This window comes from Malurus melanocephalus, unplaced genomic scaffold (genome assembly GCF_030028575.1).
Source record: "Malurus melanocephalus ecotype Western Australia unplaced genomic scaffold, MMel_1.1 scaffold_36, whole genome shotgun sequence".
NCBI lineage: Eukaryota > Metazoa > Chordata > Aves > Passeriformes > Maluridae > Malurus > Malurus melanocephalus.
Genome location: NW_026623268.1, coordinates 3139638 through 3162715, shown reverse-complemented (window position 1 = coordinate 3162715; position 23078 = coordinate 3139638). Strand labels below are relative to the sequence as shown.

The 23078-nt window shown below is 40.5% G+C and overlaps 1 protein-coding gene across 4 annotated transcripts in view; it reads right to left on the bottom strand.

Moving 5' to 3' along the window:
- Positions 1-196: 196 nt before the first annotated feature.
- Positions 197-23078, bottom strand: part of GRAMD1C (GRAM domain containing 1C) — a 52624-nt gene continuing 29742 nt past the window's right edge. Inside the window, exons 7-18 of one of the 4 annotated variants that reach the window (XM_057364215.1) lie at positions 22158-22276; positions 20822-20942; positions 16825-16984; positions 10194-10340; positions 9292-9410; positions 8057-8199; positions 6367-6470; positions 5477-5656; positions 4323-4380; positions 3703-3813; positions 2760-2865; positions 197-1145 (exon numbers count right to left, since the gene is read on the bottom strand). In XM_057364215.1, coding sequence (XP_057220198.1) covers positions 1068-1145; positions 2760-2865; positions 3703-3813; positions 4323-4380; positions 5477-5656; positions 6367-6470; positions 8057-8199; positions 9292-9410; positions 10194-10340; positions 16825-16984; positions 20822-20942; positions 22158-22276 — 1446 coding nt within the window. In that variant the 3' untranslated portion in view covers positions 197-1067. The remainder of the gene's footprint in view (positions 1146-2759; positions 2866-3702; positions 3814-4322; positions 4381-5476; positions 5657-6366; positions 6471-8056; positions 8200-9291; positions 9411-10193; positions 10341-16824; positions 16985-20821; positions 20943-22157; positions 22277-23078) is intronic. The other 3 variants (XM_057364213.1, XM_057364212.1, XM_057364214.1) reach the window with 3 other exon arrangements.

Below are 23078 nucleotides of genomic sequence, written 5' to 3'. Positions count from 1 at the left end.
GCGGGGGGGCGGCGCCCCCGCCCGGACCGTCCACCTGACGGCGGCGCGCGCCAATGGCCGCGCGGGGGGCGGGGCCGCCGTCACGCGGGGGCACCTGCCTTAAAGGGGCAGCGCAACAGGTGGGGACCGCGGGGTCCGGCCAAAGGCTGCTCCCCGCAAAAGTTCCCCATCGCACACCTTCAAACGACCCTGCACTCCCTCCCTACCCTCCAACGCGGTGTTTGCACCGGTGCCTAAGGGGCTGAGCASACCCCCAGCCAGCGCTGCCCTCCAACCACGGCCCAGCCTCGAGGGAGGGGGCCCCTTGCATTTTCTCAGATTTTTTTTTGCTATATTAATCTTCTTTCCCTCAACGTCCTTAGAAAAAGCTTGAAGCACATGAAAAGGTGTTTCATCATCAGTGGGCTCACCACGCTAAAGCACTGAAGCACAGCCCTTGATGGAGGGAAAACACCGAGGGCTGAAATTTCTCTGCGAGAGCTAGAAACATATGGCAGAAGGCAGCCTGCCAAAGCTTGCAGTATGCAAGMGATATCAAACCTTTTCCTGTTAATTAATCTTAGGCATATTCATCCTTTGAATGGTGACTTGTTTCACAAGGTCCCCATGGCTAAAAAAAGCCCATGAAGATCCTGTGGCTGTGAATCCACTACYGTTCTGTTTTCTCCAAAACACTCTTCAGTGATGGTCATTTTCTACATTGACATAAAAAGCTGCACTTTCRGAAAACAAGATCAGTTCTCTGCTGAGGGTGTTTTTCCCCCTCTGAAATGTTCAGATCTGTTCACCAGCAGTACAACTGCCCTCGCTCACTCACCACGGGATGGATCCAAGAGCTCTGCACTGTTTGGAAGTGAGACTCCCCAGAGTAGAGTTGGCAGGAGAGACAAGACTGCCAAGCTATGGCAATGTAGAACCTGACTTATTTCTTCCACAAACCTTTATTCTGTGCAGCTTTTTAGCTAAACAGTAAAGAGTCCAGAGGAGACAGTTACAATCCCTACCCCACAAGTCCTCACACACACATCTCTTCTTCCGAGGTCTTGAATGAAAAGCTGATGTGGTTATTAACTCTCAGTCTTGCTGCTCTGTGTCCTGTTCAAGTGGTCAAAGCTTCTTTGGAGCATGGAAAGGGAAACCTTCAGCTGTGAAGATACAATCACCCCCCCACAATTACTTAAGTCAATCTCCTGCATGGGTGAGTGGTATCAGAAAAATAATGTCTCCCTCCTCCTTTTCTTTTAAAGGTTTCATGTGATTTCCTCCTCCCTGTTTCCATAAACAGTTGGCTTTCTGTGCTYTCCTAACAGCTACACTCTGTAGAGTTTATAAATACTAACAGTCCAGGATGATATAGTCTTARCACCTCACCAGACAACAGCACAGAAGAGAGGCCACCCCACTCATTTTTAGTCACAGATAATATTCATTGCAAATACTCCAAGGAACATGGCAGCATAACATTAATTTTCTTTTAATACCTGGCCCTCCTAATGCATTTTAGTACACAAAACGTTTTTAGATTGACAGCCCTCAGAAAATACAAGGTAGCAAGGACTAAAGACATGTCAGGACTTTCCAACAAAAAGTGTTATTCTGGATGAAAAAGGTGACTAAATTCTCACTTTTCCTCTTTACACTGTGTGTTCAAAAAGCATTTAACACTTCAGAATTAGGAATTTGGACAGTAAGCAGAGAAAATTAAAAGCAAGGAAACCACAAAACTTTGTCTCTAAAGTGAAACTTCCAGCACTCAGGCTTTTTCAAGTTGTGATCAAAGTGGTTAATTAATAGATTAATAGCAGTAGAGTGTGCAAAACACCTCTAAGCAAGGTCTATAAAAATGGCTTCTTTTCCTAACCTCCTTTAGTGCATAGAAGAACAAAGAGCAAACTTCGTGGAGGGAAGTACATGTGAATCCTTCTTCAGCTTGCCTAAATAAACAATTGATTCCAATGCATTTTAAGATTTAATAAAAGAAGTTAAAATTGGAACATTCATGGGTTGTAAGTAAAAACTAAAGCACAAATTTACTGTTCTTCAGTTACTGAGTTGAAATTTCAGACTAGGGATTTTAGGGATTTAACAATCATGGAATTCAGGATCAGACAACAGTATTCAACAACTTTTTTTTTTTTTTTAAATCATGTTTGTACTATACAAGAGCCTGGAATTTTAAGTTACTGTGAAGGTGAATTAATTTCTATGGAGCATCTCAGAAACATATGGTCTGTAGAATTTATTTACTTTTTACTGGAGATTGGGTGGCCCCTTGGCACCAAGGCTAAGTGAAGCTCTTGCCAATATCTAGAAGAGTAGGGGGGAGCAAAAGCCAGGATAAACCTGAATGAAGAAATCCTGTAAGAAGATGGGAAAATACTTGACACATCTTAATGTGAGTCTTCTTAGAAAAGACTTGTATCTGTTTCAAAATACTCCAGTCTTTGCTTTGTCATGATTCAGAACTGCATCAACACATCTCATACTTGACAAGCTTAAGAAAATTCACATGGATACTTATACCCTCATAAAAAAAAATCCCAAAACAAAAAAAAACCAACAAACAATTTCAAAACCAACCCAATCTAAAAGATGAGAAACATAAGCACTGCCTGTTTACTAAATTCAAGTCTAGGGCCATACAGACTGAGAAAATTTTAGCTAGCATCAGACCACATCAAACAAAAGATATGATAGCTTAAGGGAGAAAAYTTGAGTTGAGAAACAAGATCATCACCAGGAAAGATTGCCAGACCTACCTGCTCAAGCATTTCAATTGAGTCTCTTAAAACTCCTTTCACATGTTTAACCTGTTCCTTATCATAYTGAGGGATCTCCTCTTTTGATACCATTTCTGGGGATATGCTGAAAAAGATTGAGATTACATCAGAAACATGAAACAAGYGCCTTGATGCCTTCTTAAAAGCAGCTGTTCTCTGCCACCATTGCTCTGCCATTGCTAAAAGCATCCTCTTACAAAAACCACATAAAAAAAGCTGCCTGCAGTTGAGTTCCAATCCCTGTTTTCTTGAAACCAGTACCTCAGACCTTGGTAGACAATAAGCACCAAGACAAAAGGTTTGCTCCCATTACCTTACAGTGTAAGGTTCATACTTCTGGGAGCAAGATCTTTCTTATGAACAAAGTTGCTCTAACCACTTCTGACATGGTCACTATGGGAGGTCCCCACACCCATCCAGACTCAACACCAGGATATGGTTTTTAACTTATTTGTTGATACTGTATTCAAGAGGAAGCGACATCTTTCTGCGTCTGAGTACAAAAAGCATGTAWCATGGAAGTTTGTGAGGGAGAGGAGATTTAGCAGGAGACTCACAGAAAGAAGCTTAAAAGCTAAATGAATCTTTAACATTCCTATTTGAGAACATGCTGGTTCACACAGGATGAACACTTCGGTTCTGTGATCAGCACTATGATATTCACAGAGGATGAGTCACAGCAGGCTGATAAATGCAAACTAAGGTTAACATTTCTCCCAAAACAGCTTGTCAAAGGAGAAATTTATTACTGCAAGATGCAGTCAGACATATCACTGGATTTCAGCACAGACCACAGAAGCACAGCAAGCCCCAGCCACTTTTGRAAATTTGACACTGAGTTTCATTGTTTATAATTTATTTATTTAGATGAGATTCTCACACAAGCTCAAGAAAGCAAGCAAAGATTATAAATTCAACTTACTTCAAAGAGCTTTCCTCCTGAAGCTGGACATGATAGAGGGACTGAGCAGCATGCTCTATCTTTGACAGCTTGAGAAACAGTGTTAYATTCAGCAAGACCAAGAGCAGCAAACTGCAGAGAGAAGAAAACAARTATCAGGTTTTGTAACAATTTCAGTTAGAATGCTACAAACACAACATCATGGCTAAAAAACAGCTATAAAAGGAGAATCCTCGCAGAATCCCTGGAGAAAAAAGGTGTGAGGCAGTACTATACTGAAAATTAGTATCTATCTGAACAATTCTCAGCAGTTAYCATTAAGCTGGGCAATAGCGAATAGAAATAACAGTATCTCTTCTTGGAACTTTTAAAATTAGGCATTAATAAATGCTAGACTTTATTTTTTCAATAGGATCAGATCTAAGAAAACCTTTAAGGTAGACTAGTTTGGCAAGTCAGCATTTTCTTTCTGTGTATCATTTCCAAGTCAATCCATTCCCCTTTTATACCCACATTTTACTRAAATTAGGTTAAGATTTATCATGTTACATGCAATGTTAACATGCAAATAAGGAACAAATACAGGTAAAGACCAAGATGAGCTTGAGTCAAGSAACATTTTAATGCAAATGAGTACTTACAAGACACTCATTACTACAATGATGGTGGTGGTCCTACTTACTGCATCTCTTTTCCTTCCTATAGAGCATGGAAGAGAAGAAGGTTAAAAAGTAATGAAAAACATTCCAAAAGGATGCCTGACATATGTCAGTACACAGCACTTCACATAAAATAGCTCGATAATTTCTGATGGAAAAAATAACTGGACACGTGAGCACACAGGATCACCTCCAACATTCACCAAGACATTTTTGCAGTCATGTCTGAGAAGCTGGCTGAACAGTCAGGCTCTTCCATCAGAATTCTCCCTACCCCACTGTGCTGGGGAAACACAGTGCTGGGGCATGGTCACATTAAACCTCAATAGCCTGAGAAGGCTGCAGTCCATCTATTACCAGCATGCATTCAGCACATGTGCTGCTAGTCACACACAGCACAGGCTGCAAAGTGACTCTCTACTGCTTGTTCTCCTGCTTACATTCATCTTTCTGACAATCAGTGTCAGTCACATTTTCCTGTAACTTGTCCCATCTGTACTGGCTTGGTTTATCTATTGTCCTGAAACAGCTTGTCAAGAGGCCATCTGCTATTCATCAGGCAACAGGGATCACACACTACTGAGGGACAGAGTGTGTGTATTCTTTCCAAACTGAGCAGCTGTCACCTATCACTGTGGGCACGCTGATCTTTAAATGAAAGTCCAATTTTGCACACTCACACTTCCTGCCCTGGACAAAGAACATACATAAAAGTTGTAGTGTACACCGAGAGACACGCTCATCTGAAAAAGTGGAGCAGCACTAGCAAAAAGAATTAATTAGGAAGCTATTTCAGTAGGTAAGAGATTCAGGTTCATGKTTTTTTTCCTGATGCAATCTCATTTTCAAACCTATGCAGATACAGAGTGGCATTTTAGATTCTGGTTGATTTTTGTTTGGTTTGAATATGATATTAGGCTTAATTTCATGAGATAGTCACTTTTATCATGAGTATGCATGCTCCAAATCTACTTTATGTAAGCTTGAAGAAGCTTGAACTTGTTAAAACATTTGCTATCACACCAATTAGATCAAGACAGGAGTAATATACACAYAGGCACTACTCCTGCACTATTTTAAGAGTTATGCTTTCTTGAACATACCTTTTGGAAAACACTTGATATAAAAACTCCTACCTATTAAGCTGCCCTGGGACTCTACTCCCATGTCACCAGAGGAATGTTGGGAAGAGCGTTTGGGAAGTGATTCTGCCAAACCCCTGTGTAAAGTGCGTCGCCTTCGTCTCAGAGCGAGTAATTTTCCCGAGTCCTCTATGGACTGATTAATTGCATATTCCTCCATTAGGAGATCTGATTCTGCAGCAGAAAAAAAAATAAGGTTACTGAACTGTCAGAAAGAAAGCTGGAAAGCTGAAAAGCTTTGCATTGAAGACAAATTGTGAGATATGCAGGGTGGCAGTGAGAGGAACAAGCACACTTTCTAGTATATGAACTTAAAGCAGATAATTAGCAAACTACACTCTGACCTGTACCSCTGTTCTATTTGTTAGAGGGCACTTGGAACACTCTGCAGAGGTGGTGCACTCAGCCCAGGCAGGATTGTTCAATGATATTCCAGACAGCAGTTGGAAGAGCAGTGCAAGACACTGCTAGACTGAGACTAGAAATTGTGTCAGACTGTGAGCCTGCAGCTGTGGCTGGCCAGGCTGTGAACAGACATTCACAGAGCCTGCCAAGTGCCACTGCCTCYCTTCTCATATGCACAATCAAGGAAATTCTTAGAGATAAGCACGTGTAGTTGAGAATAACAGCTTTCCTGCTGCTCCTCATGTTTCCTTCTGAAAGCAATTATGACTAGGTATACAAGATCCCCTTGTTAGCCACAAGGCTTCTTTCACAYCCTGGAACTGGCAGATACAGTTGATGACAGAAAGTTTTGTCTTCAAGACTGCTTAGGTGTTGCCTTTTTTCAAAACCATCCTTCAAGGAGCCAGGTTTGACAGACATAAAAACATACATAGCAAAAGCAGCCTCCTTACTCCAGCAGAAAGAAGAAAATGTCTCACCAAGTTGTTTGAAGTTTTCCTGTATTCCTCCCCAGGTATTCTTYTCAATTACAGACTTGACAAGGCCCCAAGGCTGTTTTTTGTACTTCACTTCTGCAGAAACCCTAGAAAACAGAATGCAATAATGAAAGAGTGCTTTTCCAGGCAGCACAGTGATAGCAGAAAACCTCTTATCAGAGGCAGGCCTCTAGCTTCTGTCTATAATCTGAAATTCCAACTGGAACTGCCAYTGCTCTCCAGCTGGGCAGCACTTTCACTGAAGAAAGACAGACAATAGCAAAGGCAGTATCTCTAGCTAAAGTCTCAAAATCTGAATGTCCAAATTACTGGAAACATTTTGGAATGTTTTCCTTCAGACTCAGACTAGCAAACAATTTCTATCCTCTGAAGAGTTCTCATTGTAACACACATCTAAAACAGGATTCCAGCTTCCCATTAAGAAAGTTGTGATTATTCCTTTGTATGTCTATGTCACATGGCTTTGTATGTCACACAATGTATTACATGGGCACTTCAAAAGCATAAAGTGAAGTTCTTTATCACCACTCATACATCCAGTGCTCACATGCTACCCCAAGCAGACAGAAATTAAAATCATTCTGTGAGCATGACMGAGGGGAAAATTACATGCCTACCTTATATTCCTCAGGTCAAGCTAATCAATGCTTCCAGAATAAAAATTAATTGGACTAGAATCCTTCAGAGGGATGCTTCTAACAACTGAGTGAGTCCCAGAGCTCTTTATAAAGGATAAAAGGATAGCCTACGATTTCAGTCAGGAACATGGACCATCCTAGAATACACTTTTTTCAACTTTTTAGGTAACCTTCCAAATCAACATAAGCCCACTGTGTTTCTAGTCTAACAAATTAATATCTTTCAAATAGAGTTTGAGCCATTTTAAACACAGTTTAAAAAGTAACATCACTATGTGCCTTCTGTTCTACATTTGCATGCTCTATRCACCATGTTGATACCTAGGTTTTATTCTTACCCTAGGGCTGTCATGTGTCATGTGTCTTGGAAAAAACAAAACTAGGTCTCAAAGAAGAACAGTAAATCACTCAAAAAAAATCCAAAACAGTCTTTCAAAGACCATTCTTCCCTTCTTCTCCCCATAAAGAGGGAGTTTTCAGTAGTTTTATAGTCTGAGATAAACCAGAATAGAATCCAGGCTTGCTAACCTTTTCTGAGTACCGRTTAAGATGGAGATAAAAGACAGCACCACTTCCAATGCTTCCAATAAATTGAAGAGGAACTCCCATATCTAGGCAGAGTTTACTTGAGTACCCTCCTTGCAAAATTAAGTACATTCTATCTTCCCTGCATTTTCCTACAAAACCTTTCTCCTCTGCAGGCCCTTAGCAAGGATACCTGGGAAACCCTGTAATAAAACATTTCAATTTTTTCCAGTTAATCCCACTCAGCTGCACTCAAAAATACAAGGCTGGTCAGGTCCCAGCTCAGTGTGGGAGATGAGTTCTGTACTCCAGAGTCAACATCTCAGTTAATTTCTCACTGCATTAATGAGATCCAAACACAGCATTCACGTGACAAGAAATAAACCAAGCTCATTTTTCAGAAGAAAACCCAACATTTGCTATGCTGCTGGCAGCACTTCTACTAATCATCAACTCAGAACACTCCTGCATTGGTTTTTGCTCTGTCCCCATGCACCACCCAGGCTCACCGTAAGCGGCACTTGTGACTGGATGTGCGGCTGATGCAGTATCTGTTCACAGTGTAGAAATAATCATGGTAGGGGACRTCATGGGTCAGGACYTCTGCATCCACCTGGTAAGACTGACCTTTCTGGCTCTGCTTATGCAGGATCTGGCACAAAAGAAAACAAAAATAAGCAGGTGTATTCGTGGTATGCAAATTTTCCCCACCCACTTTCAGCCTGAATTCCTTAGGCTGGATCAACCACCTCCAAGTGAACTCGAGGAAAAAGAAAGCTTGAAGAACCACTATAAAAACCAGTTCAGAATGTTARGTGGGGTGGGAAAAGAGAAGGTGCCTCCTGCTAGAGCCAACACTGGCAGCAGCAGCACTTCCCCACTGCTGCTTCAAGTACCAGATGCAAGGCTGGCCACTGCCTCATGACCACAGCTCCTCTTTGAGACCTTTCCCAAAGCCATACTGCTGAAGGGTTGAGACTGGAAGGCACCTCTGGTGCTCATCTTTCCAAGACTTCACTCAGGCAGGACTGTCTAGAGCTGGCTGCCCAGGACCATGTCCACATGGCTTTCCAATACCTCCAAAGAAGGAAGTGCCACAATCTCTATGAACAATCTGTTCCACTGCTCAGTCAACCTCACAGTGAAAAAGTGTTTCCTGATGYTCAGAAGCAATCATCTGAATTTCAGTTTGTGCCCGTCACCYCTGGTCCCATCACTGSACACCACTGAAATCTGTGGYCTTTGATGGYTAAGGCTTGACTCAGAATTYTTTGCACCCTCCCTTCAGATATTTGTAYAAATYTGAAGATYCCCCCTRAGCCTTCTCTTCTCCAGGCTAAACCTTCCCAGCTCTCAGCCAYTTCTCACATGAGATRCTCCAGTCCCTTCATCATCCTGRTGGCCCTTTGGTAGGCTYTTMAYCTCTTACCCAGACATGGACATTGAAAGCCTTTAATTGCACCTTTTTACCCCCCAATTCCTAAGAGACGTTAATACTTTCCCCACAAATTTTGTGGGAGTTTACAGCCATCTGTAAAGTCAGAAAGTCTCTCTCATTTAATAAGCATTGGCTCCCTGACAATGAGAGAGACAGCAAGCCACCCTTAGAGATGCCCTGTTTAAACTGCAGACTCACATTCAGCTCACTGAACTTTAATCCATGGTCAGAATTCTGACATACCACAGAGCTGACCTCTCCCTTCTTTTAAAGGGCACCAGACAGGCACACACATGCACAGAGTACCTGCTTTTCAGTTGCAGTTGTGAACTTCCCACAGAGTGGATTGTTAATGGTTACAGTGTACGTCAAAGTCCTCAACTGATTGCCGTTGGAGTCTCTATTCCAAGGGGTTGACACAGCATCTAGATGAGAAGTTATGCAAAATCTCACATAAAAATTACCTAAAGAGCATTATCTCTGCCCTATCACATYCTTAACACTTTGAGAACAGCAGTGGGAGGAGAGACAGAAAACTGACTCCAAATAGTTGTCASTTTTTTCCAGGAAAGGGAAAACTCTAGTCTGCTAATGACCAAAGGTGAGGCTCTGAATAGCTGAACCTCTACTGAAAGAGACTTGAGGGTAGAGAAAAGAATAAGCAATTAAATGAAAATATGTCATTTCCCATTTGCTTAAAGTTGAATAGATTCACTCAGCATTATCAAAGGCTTTTGCCACTTTGCCTTCCAAACTGACACTGAATAAATATTACCTTTTTTGACTTAATTTTTTGTTCTTATGGTCTCAGTGAATAAAATTTACTCATCCAGAAAATTAAAGCCTCATTTAGGAGGATGCAATGATTTTTGCCTGTGTGCCAGCCACACAAATTTCACGACTTCTGGGACACAATGTAATCAGAAATACACCACAGAATGCATCAATTTAATAACCTACTCAAAATTCAAGCATTAAAATGCAGTTTTGTGGTGAACTGAAATGAGGYTTTAMYTCCAAAATGTACATATCTACAGAARCAAGMGCCTWRATTTAAATATCCTCTCTCCTAGTGAAACTTTTAAGCTTAARAAATCTTTTAAAGCAAGGAGAAACTTAAATTTTAACTTTGCCCTATTTAGCAATTCTCAGAGTAAAAACTTTCATGGCAGCTTGTAACACAGACAGAAGGGAAAAGAGTTTATTACCTACTATACTCCTGGAATTAAGAAACCTCTGCATGAAGTGAGAGTTGGTGAAAAGGATTTCAAACATCTTGTCTGCAGTGATGTGGAAAACTCTGTTTATAAAAAGTCTCCCATAGAGATCATTGTCAGAGACAGTCTCCTTCACTGCTAAGAAAGACAGAGAGATCAGGTTAAGAACAGTATTATGAAGAGTCTTTATAGTATTCTAAGCTTTATTACAGCTTAAATCCTTCCCAAGCTTGCATCAGCTTTTTTTTTTTTTTTCCCTCGCTCTCAGAAACCAAGTAATGACAGCAGCAAATGATTTGGTAGGTAGGTTGCCTTCAGGAACAAAGTTCAGAGCTGATTTTCAAATACACACCACTACCACCATTTCCCTGTGCAAACTGATAAATTGACATCAAAAGGTCTCATTCCTTTAGTTTTGCCTTCAGTATTCCGATAATCCTACAAGAAACATTGGGGAAAGTTTGCATAATCTTCATTAATATGTGTGCCTATTGTACAAAGGACAAGCAAGAAGGGCAGAGAAACCATAACTGTTTTCTTCTTATTTGTGGCTGGTTTCAGAATTCTGCTTTTAAAAWTTTTAATACTGGCAGCATCCACAGTCTAAGGGACCAGGTAGACTCCCAAACAGTTCTTCAAACTGTTCCTCCCTCCATTGAACAGGAACACAAGAAGCATCCTGCTCCATTTTGCAGTCCCCAAGAATACACCATGAGGCTTAAAYGCCATCACCTATTTCAAAACCACCAAGCACCCCAGAGGCATTCTGTGGCTGCAGCCCTGGTCTGCTATTCTGCTTCTTGGTGGTTGCTGGCATGACTCAGCTTTGTGGTTGTCTCAGCCACGCTTTCAAGAGATAAGGGATAGAATTATAATCCTGGAGGGCAAGCAGTTTCCTGTGCCAACTCCAACTCAATCTGCTTATRCTTTAGAAACGAGTCAATCCTAAGCTATAATTACCAATAAGACAAACAAGCCCCCCCACCCCCACACATCACCGAAATGAAACAAAAAAAAGCCCAAAAGCAAATCTTGTGATGTACAGATACAAGTCAGGATTGCCAACCTTTCAACTGATACAAATGAATGCTCAGAGCTAGGAAAGGTCAGTGCCAGCCACTAATGCAGAGGAAGCCTGAATACCATGCTGTAGCTCAGCAGCTGCCTACAAGCCAAGGTTACAGCACTGAAAGCATTACTGCTCGGTAGCAATCAGTATTGATAAAGCCAAATGCAGCAACTAAAGAGCCACAACAGTCCCCAGCAAAACACTGCTCTGAGTGAGCAGACTTCCCCTCTAGTGCTGCTCCTAGCCTGCTAGAACCCTGTTAAAACATCTGCCTCCTAAAAATCTCTCCTTCATCTCACCAGGCTTCAATGCAGGACCCCAAAAATGAAGCATGAGTACTGTATTTTTGTGCTTGTACAAGAGATTGACTTCCTTCCTGCACTGTGTTCTGCTTATGCAATTGTAATTCCACACAATTATGAGACAGGACAGAAAGCAAACATACATTTCAAGAGGCCTATTTAACCAGTCAATATGCAGTCATTACATGTAGAATACAAATTCTGCTGTGCTGAWACATTCTGCAGGAAGCCAGAAATTCAGCCTGAGCTTTCAGCTTATGCTCACTTATTTCCTCTCCCAGCTGAATCTAACTCTAACAAAAGGCAGGCCAAATGAAATGTAAGTTTGACCTCAGTTAACATGACATGAACATTACAGATCCCTCCTTTCACAGTGCACTCCCCACATCCTCTCTTTTGCTGAGAGACARGAAGTTGCAGATACTGATGTTGACATCCCCTGCACCCACTGTGCATCAGCTAACATGGAATCAGATACCAGGCACCTCAGACCTTGTTACTGTGGCTGAGTGTTACTCAGCTGGATGTTGACATGCCCAAGGAACCTGCTACCACTTAAAAAAAAAAAAAAACGAAGACCCAGACACATGACCAAGCCACCAGGCATCAGATAAGCTTTGTCAGCTATTTGTGTATGTCTTAGCAAATACAAGATAACACAAATTACCTCTGCCCCAGTGAGTCTGAGCTCGACACAACTTCASGTTCACTTGAAATGTCTGAGGACAGCTACTATTTCTGCTGATGCAAGGTAATTTGGTAAGCAAAGGCAACTTGTGATAGGCACAAAGCCCATGCATTATTACCTTAAGGTGCAGATCTTGCTACCAAGCCATATTACTCTGAATGAACTCTCTCCTCTGTCTAGGGAGTCTGAAGGAAGAGCACCCACAGTTCTACACAAAACTGCCTGTAAGTTGATTTACCTACACTATCCAAATGTAGTCATGTCTCTGATAAGGAAGAGTCAGTGAAGTGCTAACTGCATGAATATCTATTGAGAAATAAGTTTTTAGTTGCAATGCTTCTCAGCTCTTAGAGGAAACAAAAGGTTTTTTTAAAATGTTACTAGCACATAAAGCAGTAATTTTCAGAAAATCCAAGCTAAAACTGGGTTTATACATCAGACCCATCAGCTACTTTAAATGCTAGGATTCAAACAGCTGTTCTCCGGAAAAACTGGAAACCTTTTGGTCTGGAAGGTGCATGTACACATAAATGCTGCTGTGAGTTCCACATCTGTGGAAGCAAGCAGCTGGATACACCAAGAGCTTGACAAGCTTGAAGTCACTTCCCTTCTGAGCTTCTTGAAATTTATCTGTAGAAATCCTAGATGAAGCAGTGAGCACAAACAGTAGCACAGCAATGAATAAGTACACTTTATACACTTGTGATTTGAACAGAACAAGCAGCTTAAACAACTTATCTCTGCTTCAAATGAAGATGCATGTTTGTCTACTGTTTTGTTTAACTCACACAGGTAAACTTGTATCTGCCTATATTTTTTGCAACAGTAGGGCAACATGAAGTATTTTACCTCAGACTGGCTTAGAAATACTCTTTATTACCAAAATGTTTTGTGCAAATACASAGATATCAGTCTAATTCTCCACTTTCAATGCTGCTCTAACTCCTCAGCAGTCTACAGTTATCAACACTAACTCTTTTCCCCTGATTACATTTATAGCTGAATTGGAGCTGTCTGCTAAGAGAACATGAGATTATTCTGACTTCAGGTAAGGATCCCTAGGGATCCAAAAACAGAGAAGTAAACCTATTACCCAGAGTGTCCTGGTTCAGCCTAATGACAGCAAGTCTRTTCCCTCCCCCACTATTGCTTTGCACTTCATAAGGTCATTTTCATCACGGCAAGGCAAGCTGAAATAATGTTTGAATATAATACTATTATGCAGCATTGATGGCAGAGGTTTAAAGACATCTGCAGTGCAAAAAAAGAGATAGAAAAGGGGGGGGGGGCAGGGAAGGGACAATAAGAAAGCATCATTATTAAAATTCCTGTCAACAACCAACAGYAAAATGCTAAACACACACCACAATCAAATTAGGAAAGCTGAACTGATAAGAGCAGAGGCTATTAAACAAATTAATAAGAAGGCTGATTTTTCCACTCCACAGAATTGGGGGAGGATCAGGATTTTTAAAAAGTATGCAAATCTTGGCACTGCTGAGCATTTTTATACCAGTGGGGATGGAGAAAAAATTACATGCTGCATGAAAGATACGTAGGTTGGAGCTTTTAACCAGATACACCTGAAATCAAGTGAAAAAAACCAATTCCTAGAAGTGAACATGTTCCAGACATCATCTATTTAAAGACTGTATCAGCAGTATTAACCATTTTCAGAGAACCAGCCTATACTTAAAAGACTAAGTACAGAATTAACTTGGGGAGCTACTGAGTAAGTATTGTCACAATGCTAGCTTTTTCCATTTCACAAGACAAAAAATCCCCAAAACCTTTTGCCTTCAGGCAACTCAAGTATACATCCTCCAAAACCCCAAAGTAATTTTTTTTTCCAACAAAACATGTATTTTCAGTATTTTGATTAAAATGCCAACAAGACAACAGGGCTACTCTTCCTTACATACACTTTATATCCAAAATTTCTTACCAGTTSTGGGAGGAAGGAATGACAGACAACYAACACAGGGCTGAACACAATTTAAACTATCCTGTATTTCAAACACTGTATACCCTACACACCCCTACCTGCAAGAAAAGTCAAGCCACTGCTATGCCCATGTTACAGCACCACAGTACAGGCAGTTATGATCTCCTGCAGATCACACATTTCAGGTGATTAGTGCACATAGAAACAACACAGAAGGTCTGTAAAGGTACACAAGGAGATCAGAAATGTATGATCTCCCTGCATAAAGTAAAGCCATCTAGCAGAAAAGACTTTTTCCAATATTCTGTTTCCCCCTTCTTTCTTTGAAGTATTTCATGCTGTTGAACACTGTCATTCAAAATAAACTAACTACCCTATATATTAAAGAGTCATTTGAGGAAATTAAAAGATCTCCTGGTCCTGTGTTGAACATATGTATTCTATGTTTGAACTAAAATCTGCTTTCTCAAACTCAGAATTAAGGCCACAGATAATAATGTTTAGCTCAGCCAGAAGTTTGTCATGGCTCAGGACTTATATTCTGATTTAGGAAACTGGACAAAAACACCAAGATGCAGGTGAATAGTCCAGTGGTGCACAATGGGATGCACACACCCCTTCCCCAAGGTGAGAACTGCTTAGGACAAGGGAATTTATGTTGTAAAGAACAACAGTTTTGAGCTTGCCCCTCACCTTATTTGCCAGGACACCTCCATGGGCAGCCTGAGTTTGAGCCAGAGGACACAAGAGAAATTAATCGCATGGGTAAACCTTTGCCATGTAGGAAAGCTAGTTTCGTTTGCGTGAAGGAATTCACCTTGAAAGAGTGTGGGGCAACTGCAACAGAAAACAGACAGAGAAACAGAAGAAAAAWATTCTAAGCATGAAGATTCTGATAGAAAAGATTAATATTGTGAGTCTAGAAAATTCTGAATAAAAAAAGACTAGTCCTGGGGAAGGGAAGAGAAATAAGAAGAACAGCATGAAGTCAGTTATCTTTTTATTAAAGAGACATCTCCAGTTTAATATGCTCTATTTATTCAACATCACTAATGCAGGCATGACAGGGAATATTTACTGCTATTGTTTAAGCAACTAGCAGCAGGAAAGACAACAGGACTATTTTTCAACCAGTTTCACTGGAGACTTTTGCCATAAAACTCAAATCCAGAGAGTGAAGAGAGATGTGGTACTGAGAAGATAGAAAAGGTGCAAGGTATCTGAAACATCCAAAGGCCAAAGCTTTCTGCTGCTCTCAAAGATACATCTGTGAAAGAGTAACTTAGCTTGCACAGCTTTTTAAGTATGTAGGAGTATGGCATAAAAAACAGCCTGTTCATGTGGGTATATTTGCAAAAATTGTAATGCCTGACATGCATTGAGTTGAATCTCAACTCAAACCAGCCCAGAAGCAGTATGGGAGAGCAAAAGCAAAGTTAATTGAATATAAAGTACATCCCAGGCAAAAACCACAACTTGAAGGCATCCAATTCAATCCATAATTCTGAAAGTGTTCCTGGACACACCAACAAACCCCACATAATGATACCTGCAAACAACTTCAGCTGTCAACTCTGAAATGACAAGATACAAAATTTCTCAGTGAGATTAAGAACTGACCTCAATTATCTGAACTGTTCTACTCCTGCCAACAAAGGATGAAGTTCTCTCTGCCCATGAAAGAAATACTAGCAGCTGCTACTGAGCACAGTACTACTGTTGGACTGTTCTTTCATTTGCTCACCAACATATAACTGTGGAACCAACACAGGTTGTGTACACTTTGTGCCAGAGGCATTTACAGAATCCAAGATTCCGATATTACAGAATATCCACAAAAATTAATGAGCTGTCTGAACAACTACAGCCCTTTGGCACAGAAAACYTCCCCAGGTAAGTGAAAAGCTCACCATAAGTGAGAACTTGTCAGGGGTTACTGTGGCACACAGGACAAGCACCCACAGACCTCAGATCATCCAGGTATCTGAGTTTGCTCTGTCTTGAATTGGGTAATAAGATATGAGTTAGGAGGTTGGTATATTAGGATCCACTAAGAAAATGCTTCCACAGAGAATGTAATCTGCTGCAAGATATACATTAAGGTTTCTCGTCTTCAGATTGGATTCAGAATATGCAGAATATTCTCCTGAAAGCTGGAAAGTTGTCTTCCCTAGACCTCCTGTAAGCTCTTCAGCTTACTTCATCAATAACATTGATGCCCATAAGCATTAAGAAGGTAGAAGTGTAAAGAAGAGGGGGTTCAGTGAATCTTTCAGAAACTTCAAAACAGTCCGAAATGTTTCCCCGCAGTTTCCAGAAGTGTAAACAAAGCAAAGAAACATCTTTGACACTAACACTATGACATCATGAAACTTTCATTTATGGTGTTAGCAACTCTCTACCCACCAAAAGAAAAAAAACTATAATTTGTTTTCATTCTAAACACCCAACGTTCTTTTCCCCAGAAACCAAGCTACTAAAACATTTTTGYTGCAATTCTGTGAAACAAATAAGCAAACAAGTTTCACAAGATCAGAAAGGTCTYTAACTTTCTCCACAAGTGAGATGGAACACCAAAGACATGTTGTCTTACAGAGCCCAACTGTTAGGAGATTTACCTTCTTCACTATCTGAGGCACTGCTCTTCTCTGGAAGATTTTCATTCTCATTAAGGTCCAAGGACTTTTCTAAAGACCTGCTCCTAACTAGCTTAGCAGGTTTTCTTTCCAAAGATGGAAGAGGGCTCTTCATTTGCTTCTCACTTGGGGAGTCTTCCACCTGAAATAACCAAGAGAAAAAAATATATCAGTAATCAGAGACCATTAAAAAAAAAAACCCAACAAAACGAAAAGAGGAAGTTACTTTAAAACAGACAGCCATACAAAGGAMGTCAGAAGTTCTATCTACTCACCACACAGTCAAGCACTAATTTCTCCCTTGTTCCTCTACCCCAGCCAACCTCTCTTCCCTTTATTTAAATATTTTACTAAACCCTGGTAACAAGGAACAGACTTATTTGTATGTACTGTTGGTACCAGGAGCTGCCTTAAATGGGACTGGCCCCTTGCATCCATTKGCACAGTTTGGTCCCCTTCCCTGCATCAAACACTAGCATTTATAAATCCATTAAGCAAACCCAGATTTAATTTGTATTCATCAGGTTAGTTTTTTCCTAATGGTTTACCAATGGTCCAACAACCCAGAGGGGAAGCACAACAAAACAGGCAGGGCCTTCCTCTTTCAGCAAGATTAGACTATGCCAATTACATATCTGAAAAGTTCTTATTTTGTAGAACTCCATCACCCTCTGAAAAGAGGAATTTTAAAATACTGTCTAAGGCCATCCTACTATAAAATGTTACTTCTGAGAAACAAAGCAATGGACCATCATTTGCCATCTCCAATATATAAGCAGGAAGGAAATCCCCTAGAACATCAGTCACTGAATCAATGATGCAGCTCTTAACCTTAAACAAGAACTGTCAGTTAAGCATATATGCCATTGCACACTTAAAGAAGTAAACCTCCAGGGAAACTCTATGGACAGAGCTCATAGATCTCAAAAGGTCACCCAAAAAGCTTGGCTGCCAGSTTCCAGTCAGTTTTCATTCTAAACCTCTCCTCAAGGCCCCACTGCCTCCAGTAGAACACCTGGGATCAAAAGCAGCAAAGCTGTGCATGGACCACAGCAAATATGATCAGGCCTCCTCAACTGAGCTGTTCTGATTCATCTGCAATACCAGCATCCCTAAAGATTATTCAACACTGACTCCAGAAAGCAAGAGCATCCACTGCTCGAACAATCATCATGTACTTCCTGTACTTGTTGAGTTTTTTTCAAAATAAAAACCTGTTACTTTTTTTGTGCAACCAAGGGCCATTAGGAGAAGGTGGGTGGCTAGAAAACAGACAAGCATGAATCTGACTGCAGTATAAGCAGACAAAAATACTCCTTCAAGGTAAAAAAAAAAATTAAAAAGGAAGACTGAATCAGAAAAACAGATCAGTTAACAAATATTCCTATTGAAAGGGGCTGCCATGGAAGTCACACTCACACAACAGGATCTAGGACAGAAGCAACATTAAAATACCCATCAAAATACCCTACCAATACAGATGGAAATMAAAAAGGAGCTAGTTGTGATGAACAGCCTAAACACTGACACACTGATCCAGCACAAACCCAAGAAACTCTCTCAGCATTTTGATGACAATTAGGGATCTTGTGAACAAGTGGAGTTCCCACCAGCAGTGCAAGAGCAGCCACTATGCCACGAGCCAAGCAGGAAAGYCAGGCTCAAGTCAGAAGACAAAAGCAACAGCTGCTAGAAAAAAAAAAAGCTTCTCCTAATGTCATGGAAGAACAAGTTTAACACAGATTTCATGGGGTTTTGAGTTGGTTTGGGTTTTTTTGTTTGTTTTTTTTTTTTTTTATACACTAACAAGTAAAGATTTTAGGATTTGTCAGCTTTTTTTTGTTTTTTTTTTTTTTTATACACTAACAAGTAAAGATTTTAGGATTTGTCAGCTGGAATTAAAGATGTATCATTTCTTCCCTATTGTACATTTATGTCCTGAGCTAGTCCAGTAGTGCTAAGCTTCGTGGCAAGGCTTTTTTGGATTTTAGCCTGTGAACAGCAAGCTCTGGGAGTGGAAGGACTCCCTACAAAAGGTAGAGGGAAGATGATGGTTGCAAATACAGGCAACAAGGTGGTTCCCAAATTCACATGTACTGAGTGGCAGATGAGCCATGACTGGTATTTCCCACAGACTGTCCTCCATCAATAACAGMCAGCCATTAACAATAATATTTCAAGATGGGCCAAATACCATACCTGACCCCTCCACCATTCTGATCTTAATCTTRAAAAAGCTTTGGGACTTACTTTGTCTATCAGACCTGTAAAGGGGAGTTTAAGCCTGTTTCCCTCCAGTCTTTGGAAGGTGATTGAGTGTGCTTTGTGTCATCACTGTGATGGCTTCTGACAAATACATTCTAAGCACTACTGCCTCCTCCTAYTGCCCTTGTGGTTCTACAAAATATGCTGCAATCCTGGGGCTGTGGAGAAAGCATGGACATTCTTGAGAAATGCCAAGTGACACATATAGCTAAACAAAATCACTGTGCATTTTAGCTACCTTGAAACAGTAAACTAAACAGTTTAGTTACAGATTTATCAAGATTGCACTTTTACATTACAATGARAAGACTTTTTAGAGGCAGTTTATTCAAGTGAGAAGCCTGGCACTTTTACAGACCAAATCCCCAGGYATTCCTCCTTAGCAAGATGCCCAATTAGATTTAGCACCTGCAAGAGACATGTCTGGGTGTGGCTTCTTTCCCAGGCATAGCAATTATTTTTAAATGGCTTGCTCTTGTGTAAATAAGACTGACAAGTCCAAACCAAGGCTACCTGTGTAGATTTTCAGCAATCCAAAAAGCCCAAATTCCAGCAGCATCCCCAGTCCTCTCAGGCCTCTCTTACAGCTCTCAAAAAAAATTTTTTTTATACTGTTAKGGTTCCTATGAGGAATACCCATCACTTCTGTAACTAAGCTTTTAACATCTGATAAACACCAATATTGTTTGCTAGATATGAGTGTCTAGTCATTAACTTGGATTCTGGCAAAACTATTTAAATCCTACTTAACCTCCAGATCAGTTTTAGCAAGTGACAAAAGCCAGAAGATTTACAGGGTAGTAAAAACTATTAAAATAATCTCCTTTTATTCCTTCCCCAAATTCTCTAAAGCATAATTGGCAATTAGGTACCCAGCCCTAGTGAAGTTTATTAAAAAATGCATTAGTGGAGTTTCTTTACTTTTCCAAAATCTTTGGGATATCTAAAAACCAAGAGAAAATATCTGCAACATTTCAGGACTACAACTGCACACAAGAGTCTCAGTACCTGTACTAGACATTGTGCCTGTCTCAAATATTACTACTAATGCACTTCTCAAATATTACTACTAATGCACTTGCCATCCCCACCAGCCAAACACATTCACAAATTCATACAACATGAATTGAGGCATTCATGCTTGCTCAGTTGTGCTAACCCAAGGCATTAAGGTAAAAATTGATCCTTATTATAGCAAGTGTGGGGGTTTTCCCCTTCCTTCTGAAGCATTTCCACAAATTTCAATTGGAAAAGGTCTGATATATGCACAACAGCAGACTAACTGACCTTGGAAGGCAAGGATAACGAAGTGTAACTACCCTTTCATAAACCTTATGTACAGGAGAGACAGTAATACAAGAGAAAATATCTCTTTAAAAGACAAAGAGCATAAGCAAGAAAGCACTGGAAGTGAAAAAGGCATTCTTTTGAAAAACCAGGCAATTCTGTTTTCAAAGGAAAAACCAAAACCAGACCAGGGCATAAGCTTCAGCATTTTAGCAAGGTTGTGCAGCGAATTAGTGACACAGCATTGCTGAAGCTCACACCAACAATATTCTCCTTATACAGAATTWTGCTCATTTTCAAATGTAAGAAACATTCTTGACTTTTTAAAGACTTMTTTAGAAGTTACCATCTCCATTCACCCTATGCTTACAGATATACAAGTTGAGCAGATACGCTTATCAGCAAGAAAGGCTGTGTCAGCACTTACTCCTGGCAACATGTGCCTGTTGAGTGACTCTCCTTCTGCTTGAAGTGAGGGCTCACGAACTAAACCAATCATTTTGGGTAGTTTTTCATCCCTTTCTCCAGAATCATCACAAATACTGGATCTGTCCAAAGCAAAATAGAAGGTATCTTTGGAGATATAAGCACTGAGATATCYGAGAAAGCGTCTCATATGTGATTGTTGCATTCAAACCATGTCTGTTCAGATAAAACTAAAAACTACCAACTCATTCTTCCCACATCCAGCTCATTAATATCRAGCCATTTTCCTCATTTCAGCCACCTCTCTGAAGATTCAGCTTCTGATTATTAGGTTAATAAAACCAAGCACTGGTGAATCAAAGAGAAAGCGAGGGCTGTGGGAAATGAGGAAACAGATACAGCTTATAACTAATTAGGAAATAAATTGTTTTAAGAAAGCATCAGAAAATAATTTTTTCCTGCATTTTTTCTTTCTTGCATCCAAACTTGCAAAGTTGTGATTTTTTAACAGAAAAAAAACAAAACATAAGAAAAACAAACAACCCCCCCCACAACCAAAAACCAAACTAACCAGCCAAGACAATCAGAAAATACATGGTAGGACACCTTTGAAGCCTGCAATGAACTCAAGACATTTTTCTCATAAACATACTCAGATAACACAGGGTTGAAGAGACATAAATTACATTGCTCAGTTTTGTAGAGTCATGCTTATTTACATAGAGATATGGAACATGCTGTTATTAGATTGACACTGGCAGATCATAAATCAGTTCACATTTGTTAAAAAAAAATCAAGATGACTCTGTCAAAAACACATTATAAATAAAATTATTCCAGCTTATTATTATTCTCGTCTCTTAATTCAAGCTGAGGACAATATGAAAGTAAGCTAAGACCTCAGATATCAGGAGAACAAGGCATAACAAGTATTTCAGTCTCCACAGAGGAGGGGAAAAATAGAAAGTTTCTTAACTCCATTCCATTCAAACCTTCCAAACTATTGAAGGGCATACAGGTGCTGACTAGGCACCATYATGTGAAAAGGTTGCTATTTAAGCTGCCCTATGCTGATCCCCACACAGATTCAGGGAGAACAAGATCTTCCCATCTCCCTCTTTAAAGGGGCCTCAGCTGCACTGCTACTGTTTAAGAAAATTAACACATTAGTTAAGTTTTTACACATGCTCAGTCTACGCATTTCAGATCTTTGCATCCTTTTACTACAGGCTTAGCCCTTCTGGTAGGGCTATAGCAGCCCTTTCAAAACAGAGTTATAAGAAAAAGGACACTGCTTTTCCCCAGGTGTTTCAATAGGCTGTACAGCCTCTCCTTACCGAGACTGCCCGTTGTCCTCAGATGATGAGTGGAAGCTCTCCATCTCCTCACTGTTCAGGCCCAGCTCAGAGCCATAGCTCTGGTGCACCAGCTGCCAGAATTCCTGCTTGGTCAGCCTCTGAAACAAAGCRAGCTCATCAAGAACCACGGTATGGGACAGTGAGGCACTGGAGGTAAAACAGCAACAAGTTTGAATTACGCCACAGCCTTTAACCTCAATTCTGACAAGGACTGAGAGCGTTTCRGTATCACATTCCAAGATTGGATTTCAGCATTTTGGGGAACTGTACTCCTGTCTACTCCATACTCCCAACCCATCGCTGTTCAACCACTAATGCCCAGGGTAAGAAAAAAATCATCATTTTAAGAAAGCATACACTCATAGCCACTACTTGCTTCTTCACATATCACCAACATTTTCACAGATCCCTTCAAGGCACCTCCCTCTTGAATTTCACTCAACATGGCACAAGATCAGTAAGTCCSTCTTTGATTCTGAACAAACTGCTTAATAGGTACCTGCCTGTTTCCCGAGGATGCTCAGAGCACTTTAACAATTGTGGGAGGCTAGCAATTCAGTCACTACATTGGTGTCTAGGTCAGCCAACTTTCCACTTTGCCAAGGTGGAMGAGGAGGTCCTCACTTTGTATAACYAGCACCCTCTTTATGAAAAATAGTTGCTTTTCTTCAGGATTACCTTGACTYGCCACTAGCTAAGTCTTCTTCTCTAAATATSTCTGTCCTGCTCCATGAATTCCCACAGCTACCGGGACATATTTAAGTTCTCTTAAATCATCAGGGAAGTTTGGAGGTGAAAGTAGTATGAAATGCTCATATCTGCAAAGTAAGCAATGAGTTTCAAAGTCCACCTTGGCTGTAAAGGGATAAGCGGGGGGTGCAAAAAAAAGAGAAAGCAAAG